General features: G+C 35.9%; 1 protein-coding gene across 1 annotated transcript; it reads right to left on the reverse strand.

Annotated features, from left to right (window-relative positions):
* Positions 1–6,268: 6,268 nt before the first annotated feature.
* Positions 6,269–7,918, reverse strand: LOC145050201 (putative UPF0481 protein At3g02645). Its single transcript, XM_078998489.1, has one exon. It carries the CDS (start codon positions 7,916–7,918, stop codon positions 6,269–6,271), a length of 1,650 nt encoding a protein of 549 aa, XP_078854615.1.
* Positions 7,919–8,608: the final 690 nt, after the last annotated feature.

Consider the following 8,608-nt stretch of genomic DNA (forward strand, 5'->3'; position numbering starts at 1 on the left):
GATACCACTGTTGGGTTTTGAGCATTCTAACACTCCTAAGTGTACATGCAACCCTAAATACCTTGGATCTATGTTTTCTCTGTTATACATGCAAATATGAACATCCAAGGTATTATCCTAATCTAGCATACAAAAACAATGAATATAACAAGATAGAATACATACCTCTTTGGTGTAGAATGTCCTCATGAAGCTTGAGTGCCTAGTGCCCCAAGTGTGACACCTCAAATGGTTCACACAACACCAAATAAACTTGGAATAACTTGGGAGAAACTTTAACACTTCTATAATCGGCTAGCCCTTCTCTTCCTAACTTAGTGGCCAATTTTGTGAAACAATATGATCTTATATAGTTGTTACAATTAGGGTAAACCCTAATTGTCATGGCTTTCCATTTCCTTGGATCCATGGGTTCAAATACACCATGGAGCATCCATGGGGCGTCATATGGGTTTTAGCCCAACTTGATAATCCATGGAGGATTAGCCCACTATACAAGTATGGATGATTTACACAATCAACCCATATATTTAATTAGTCTTCTTTTGATCACTTAATTAATTCTAGATTAATTCTTGATCAATACTAATTAAATAATCTTATTAATATATCATAACTTATAATATATTATCAAACCTTAAGTGTTATTTCTCTCATTATAGTTTATCCAAATGCATGATGCCATGCAACCCAAATGGACCATGCCAGGTCGGGTCAAGTCTTACCAATTATAGTTATGGACTTAGACATTAATCCAACATATATATGGTGAAAAAGTCAGACATACGCTTCATAAAATAGATCCACATATAACGGGTGTGATCATAAATGAATGAAACATAATAGTTAGCTCCCAATTTAGAGGTGATTGGAGAGAGACCCCCGCACATCAGAATGCACGATATCAAAGGGAGCATCAGAACGAGTGACACTCCTATTAAACGGTAAAGAAGAATATTTTCTTTGTTTACAACCACATTAATTAGAAATATCATTAAATTTCAAGGAGCCTAGCACACCGGTGGAATCAAAAACTATAAACGAGACGCTGACACATGTCCCAAACGATAATGCCAATGATAAAAAAGCAAACAATGAAGGGTTGAAACAAAAATATGACAAATCCACATTAGATGCACCAACATGAGCAAGATGTAGCTATTCCAAAACATAGAGCTCCACAAGTCTATGACCTACCACAATAAGCCTCTAAGACCGAATGTCCTATACACAATAGAATAAATCATAAAAAAGACCCAACAACCAGATTTACACAACTAACTGACTGGTCCAAGATTAAAAGAAAGTGTTTGAATGTAATACACTTATGTTAAAGATATATAAGGAGTGACAATAAAACCAACACCCTCTATTGACATAGGTGTAGCACTAGTAGATCTAACAGAGACAGGTGTACGAAAATATAATGAAGCTAAAGATCACAAATGTGGTGACATGTGATGAGATGCACCAGAATCCAATATCCACAAGGATGAAGGAATATCTAATGTGTTGGATGAAGACAGACTTAAGTGAGACATGGAAGCTAAGGTGGCAGTTGGATTGGTAGCTAAGAACTGTCTAAACTGTTCAACAATATGTGGATCCAAGGCTGATGGTGGTGTGAAATCTATTTCATTCTCAACTGAAGGTGTAGCAGCAGCGTATTGTGGTGGCCTAAAAGATGGAAATGAGGGTCGTGACTGTCCAAAAGACTTGTTATGTTGTGAAGACGAAGATTGTGTTGGTGATCTTTTTTGTTGTTACTGCTCATCTTCCTTTCTTGTCAGCAAAGGACAATTTTCCTTCCAATGGTTCTTCTTCTTATAGAAAGCACACTCATCAAATGCAACTGTGGGACGATTTTGGTTTGAAGACTGATGTCGTTGTGGAACATCAAAGATAACAAGATGAATGATGTATAGTGCCATCAGATGCCAATATTTGTTTAAAATCATTGGAGGTAAATTCTCCTCCCAAATCACACCAAAAACTTTTTATGACAGTAGAGTGTTGAGTCTTGGCAAGAGCTCTAAATTCATTATCTATGGTGAAAAAGTCAGACCTGCACTTCATAAAATAAACCCACGTATAACAAGTGTAATCATCAATGAATGAAACATAATATTTATCACTCGATTTAGAGGTGATCGGATAGGGACCCCACACATCATAATGCACGATATTAAAGGATGCAACAGAACGAGTGACGCTTTTATTAAACGGTAAAGAAGGAAATTTCCTAGTTTACAACCACAACAAAGAAAAATATAACAAATTTCAAAGAGCCTAAACCAAAAACTATAAATGAGACGCTGACACATGCCAAAAAGAGAATGCCAAAGATAAAAAAACAAATGATGAAGTGTTTAAACGAAAAGAAGACAAATCAACACTAGATGCAACAATATCAGCAACATGTAGCTGCTCTAAAACATAGAGCTCGCCATGTCTACAACCTATCAAAATCACCCTCTGAGATCGAATGTACAACATAATGAATTAGAAAAGAAGACCTAACAACAAATTTACACAACTGACTGACCGATGCAAGATTCAAAGAAAGTGTAGAAATGTAATACACATTAGTTAAAGATATATAAGGAGTGACAATAGAACCAACACCCTCTACTGACATGGACGTACCACTAGAAAACATAACAGATACATGTGTATGAGAAGATAATGAAGCAAAAAATGACAAATGTGGTGACAGGTGATGAGATGCACCAGAATCTAATATCCACAAGGATGGAGGAATACCTGACCTGTTGGATGAAGACATATTTGAATGAGACATGGAAGCTGACATGGCAAATGGATTGGTAGCTAAGAACTGTCTGAACTGCTCAGCAATCTATGGATCCAAGGCTGATGGTGGTGTGAAATCTGTTTCATTCTCAACTGAATGTGTAGCAGAAATGTACTGTGGTGGCCTAAAATATGAAAATGAGGGACGTCACTATCTAGAAGACTTGTTCTGTTGTGAAGACTGAGGCTATGCTGGTGATCTTGTTTGATGTTGCTTCTGATTTCCCTTGCACGTAACCAAAGTAAAATTTGCCTTCCAATGGTTCTTCGTTTTACAGAAAGCACACTCATCAAATGCAACTCTAGGAGGATTTGGTTTGAAGACTGAGGTCGTTTTGGAATAGCAAAAATAGCAGGAGTGCCTGTTTTGGGAGCTTTATAAGCATAGGACTTGATACGAGTTTCTTTAGCAATTAACTCATGAACAACCGAATCAACAGTGGGAAGAGGTGTATGTGTACAATGCAAGATTGATCCACGTAGACCTTCAAAATCTATACATAATGCCATCAAGAACTAAACCAAACATTGCTCTTCCCTTCTATCAATATAAGGGTTAAAAGCCTTCAACACAACAGTTTTGTAAGATAACTGATCCTACAAATCCGACATAGCTGCGTAAAATTCTTGAACACTGGGATTGTTCTTTTGGAGGGCTCGAATATCAAAATTTTACATATGTTGCTTTGCAAAGTTAGACTGAGTATAAAACCTAGCCAAGTGATCCCAAACCTCCTTTGTTGTGCCATACTTCGTCAATTGAGTAGCAATAGACTGGATAACAAAATTATTAATCCAAGTAATGATCTTGGAGTTATCAGTCTCCCATGAATCTAGTAAGATTGCATAATTGTCAGGTATCTCGTATGTTGGTTTCTTCTTGTCACCTGTAACAACCCCCACATAGTCTTGCCTCGCAAGAATTTTTTCATAACATAACTCCAATAGGCATAGTTTTTGCCATCAAGTTGAATACTAATGGACTGAAGAGAATCGTCTCTTGGGGCCATATTTCAATATCAGTCAAACAGTAAATACGAGTAGCAGCAGAAACAATCAAGATATCGAAATCAACAAAGACAACAGACAAAACGAAACCCTCAAAACCGACAAACCAAACAAATCAAATCAAATCAAATTGAATACAAAAACGAGAAAGAAAACCATACCCAAATTTGCGAACAATGTCGATGAACAGTGCATGTGAACAGTATCGTGAGCAATACTCGATGAACAATACGTGAACAATTCTCAATGAATAGTGCTTAATGAACAGCGCTCGATGAACATTACAAAATAAAAAATGATTGATGAACAGTATCGATGAACAATAATCGGTGAACGGTACCGATGAATAGTAATCGGTGAACTGGATCTATGAACAGTAACGCACCCCACAAAATGAAAAGTACAGTTAATTAACCGACCTCTGATACCATGTAAAATAACAAGTAAAAAACATATAATGGCTAGGATTTCGTATTATTATCAAAGAAAAGTACAAATACAATGAAAGGGAAATACATAATATATAGATTAGGTAATTAGGGTTTCCTAGCTAAAAGACCCAATCATAAAACCCAATACAAGATACAGTCCAAAATCTTATTAGGATAACACTATTTATATCATTTTTCAATTTTCAAAGCAATCAGTGGATCGCTTATTGGATTATATAGGACCCATCCTTCTCTTCCCTCACACGTTGATGCTTTTAGAAAAGAATGCAAAGGTTGTTGAAAGAAGGAGAGACTTGCATCAATGAAAAAAACATGCTCACGAAGATCTACAAAAATGTCTCAAATGTCTCAATGATAGCAACCATATAGAAAGCTTCTATATGAGGAAATGTTCCTAAGGGCATCCACAATCCATTGAAATCTATTGAGTTTAATGGATTGCCACATCATTGCCATATCAACATTTCACTTTTTATTCAACTATACTCTTTAACATCCACGTTCCATTAAAATCTACAAAGCTTAATGGATTCCTATATTTGGTTTGAAATTTAATTTAAAAAAAAACATTAAATCCATTCAACCACTCAATGATCATACAACTCTCTCATTCAACGCTCCTCCATGTCATCAGTCACACTCCATTAAACATCTATTCAATCCTAGTCATCATCTATTCAACTTTTATTAATCCCCTATTGTGGATGCTCTAATGATGCATATTGGTCAGGGTTTTATTCAAGCGATAGCAACGTACTTTCGTTGATTTGTTTGCTATAGCATCCTATTTTCATTACTTATTACAACAGTTGTAATTTTAAAAAACTACCAGAGTTATAGCAAATGAAAGTATAATGCTATAATATAAAGAAGTGAAAGTAGGTTGCCATTTCTTGAATTTACCCCTTTGAGTTATACTTAATTGTGTATTATTTATGGAATAGGAAGATGGTTTTAATGGTAATAAGTACCGTTTTTGATACAGTTTTGTATGTGCTTATTATGTTCATGTCAATTTGGTTCCACTGATAATAATATTCCATGTCAGTTGGAACCTCAAAACATTACATCTAATCATGAAGTCCTTGTAAAAGAATAATGTGGATTTTAGCTTTATTCTTATTATGTTTTTGTAATTTAGATGTTAAAAGCTTAAAATTGATTTTTAAACAACCACATGATTTATGTTGTAGAGTTGTGGAAAGCTAAAGAAAAGATAGAGAAATCAAATCATCAAGGCTTGTCTCTAAAATCAATCTATAAGGACTTAATGGTACTTATATCTCCGACTAACAACTCTGGGTCACAATCATAGATGCCTTCGTCAAAATAGATGGAGACTATTTTTAGTATTATGCATATTATATTGAATATGGATTATATAATATATGTGCTTTAACGTATGTCGACTTTTATATTTGTTGGTTTTAAAATAGGGATTTGGTCTATGTTTTTAGATTCTTCTTTGTTGAATATATAATTGTTTTTAAATTTTTCATTAACTTATAAAAAATAATTTTATAATGCTAATATTCATTGGTAATCTGTGATACGCAATCTGTCGGTAATCCATTAAGGAGTCATTCCATTGGTAATATGTTGCAAACAAATTCCATCATTGCAAAAATATTTCCGTCGGTGATCGGTTACAAAACACCTACAGAAAAATCTGTTGCTAAAATTTGTCGTGCCCATTGGAAACCCGTCACAACAATTGACAACAAAAATATCCCTATGCATTTGGGTCTGTTGCAATTCCGTCGGTAGACAGATTACCGACGGTTTTGGCGGTCGGTAACTCCCATTTTTATATTATTGTATACGACAAATAAACAAAATCGGGACTGTGAATTAAACAAATGAAGCGTATGCACAAAATCTGCATTTATTGAGAACCCGTAAGGACCATTGATGTAATTTAATCCAAAAGTTAATTAGATTAATAGTAACATTATAAGATCAAACTAGTAAGCCCAAATTCAATACGCAGTGTTGCTTCAAGTACTGAGCGTCAACAACGAGACCTTTGTTTTAGCGCAGCCATAAGCCTCGCAATAAGCTTGTGATGTTAACAGGAACACTGTTGCAAGGCTAATGATGAACGCTAAAATCTTCAACGAAGCTCCTGCAAAAATGCTAACAGCTCTTAAAACCACCAGCAACCAATATGATACCTTCCTCATAAGCAAGTACAACATCCTCCGCCTACTTTCATAAACTCTGTTAACTTCCACTATCTTTTCTTGCAACTCGGATTTCTTTCTCGTTTTCACAGTCTGTGTAGAAGTCCGCATCCCAATGAAGAATTTAGCAACTTCATCCTCACGCAAGTCACCACCGATAATTTTCTGTCTTTTAAGATGCTTGACATCATTTACATTCGTGATAAGCCCACACATCAACCCCACGTATTCAGTAAGTGGGAAGTTATTGGAATTGGCCTTTATCATTTCGTACGCAACTAGATTTCTTAATATAACCTCTGAGTCGGTATGCAAAGTAATACATGGAAGGGAAATATCCTTCCCCTTACTATCTATTTTCCAAAAGCCTTCGTCTTTTGGTAAGAGGTGAAACTTGAATCCAGCCTCATGTAGTTTGGAAACCGAAGGGATGTCAGTTTTATCATGAGAGAGGGTTTCTAGTGATGTCACCGTTTTTTCATATAATGGAAAGACCTTTTCCCAAGGAATTTTTTGTACGAAGTTAACAATGGGGATATTCAGTTTTCCTAAAGAAGTATCGATGAGTGGTTCTCCAGAAGGAAGTAACACACCCTTTTCCTCTTTAGAATGCGAGGCACCTGCTTCCCCCATGCGATAAACAAAGGTTGGTCTTTTGTGAGGCAACTGATTAACCTTTTCAGGGATATTGGTCACAATTGAAGAATACATATAATGAAGCAGGTGGTCTACAAGACTAGGAGCTTGTGATGGTGAGCACAACTCAAGTGGCGAATGTGTGTCACAAAAAGATCGATATATGGAAGGAGAAAAGTTATAAACTGAATCGATAGAATCACCTGAAGATGGATGCAAAGCCTTATCAAGTTCCTGCAACAACATAAAAGGAATTTGGTTTTCGACCATCATTAGATCTTGCGCAAACAATCTTCTTGTCGGATCAACTTCCAAAGATATTATATGTTCATGTGATTCATTCTTCTTCTCTTCTACTTCATTTCTTTCCTCATGATCATAGTCCACACCATTGTTGTAGGAATGGAAATGATAAAGCAAGAAGAGACCATCAATGGCCAAAATCCAGGCCAAATAATAGTTATCATCTTGGAGGAATGTCTCGTAGCATGCACGGATGGTTGGGATAAGGCCGTATAATTTTTGAATGACATGTTTATGAAATTTATGGCCTTTCCAATCCGGTAGTAGCCTTTTTGCAGCAGTAAGCTTTCTTTGCTCCATCTTCTTATAAGGCCATGGCTGAAAATGATATTTTGGCCCCAACCCTATCTGTTGTGGTTCATAGGCTTCAGGCTTATGTTTGATTATGTTTTCAGGTACTAAAAAGATGGAAGTAGAAGGGTTTTCAAGGTTGGTGTCGAGTTGTGAATAAAAGATCATACTAATTTGTTGGTACCATTCTGACTCTTCAGACTTTGGGATCAATATGGGTTCAACGGAGGCCATTTGGATGTGATAAATACTTCACTCTTATGGTCTACGTAGGATGAATGAACAATGTAATGCGATGTTTTTATATACGAAAAATATACTTCAATATTGGTAATGATTACTCATCCACCTTGGTGGTCTACTATGGTGGGCTACTTGGAGTCAAAAAAAATAGTTATTCAATTAAATTTTTTATTCATCCACCGAATCATGCGTTATTTCTTTATTAAAAAAGATGATGCGTTAGTGTACTCATGTTGAGGAAATTACATTTACGCATATAACGCACATGCTACTTTTAATACCTTCAAACTTTAATTATTCATATAATTCCATATGTTAACAGACTCGTTTATTTTTAGTGATTTCATGATTTAATTACGGGCGCTATATTTCCACCTAAGAATTCTATCCGTTCACTTAAAAAAATATTGGACTTTTTTATCCCTGAATCTAATATTGAAGGGATAGAGGAAGATACGTGAGTACTCGACATGGTCTCCTCCTTGAAAAGGGAAAGATCTGGTGTTTCTTCATAGATGAGCTAGTCACTTAGTCTGCGTCGCAAGTCGCCGTTTGCCACTGTTTCAATGCCTTTGGCCGCTGCTTCACACCTCCTGGTAAGTATCCAATTTGTTCTTTCCTTCGCACCACGTACTTTTAAAAACCTCGAATGCTCAATGACATACACACACGCACCTTGGA

Source organism: Lactuca serriola, chromosome 5 (genome assembly GCF_051521515.1).
Source record: "Lactuca serriola cultivar US96UC23 chromosome 5, Lser_US96UC23_V15, whole genome shotgun sequence".
Classification (NCBI taxonomy): domain Eukaryota; kingdom Viridiplantae; phylum Streptophyta; class Magnoliopsida; order Asterales; family Asteraceae; genus Lactuca; species Lactuca serriola.

What these genes read in the sequence shown, in the direction of transcription:
- LOC145050201 (XM_078998489.1), bottom strand. Translation starts at nt 7,918, where the DNA reads ATGGCCTCCGTTGAACCCATATTGATCCCAAAGTCTGAAGAGTCAGAA.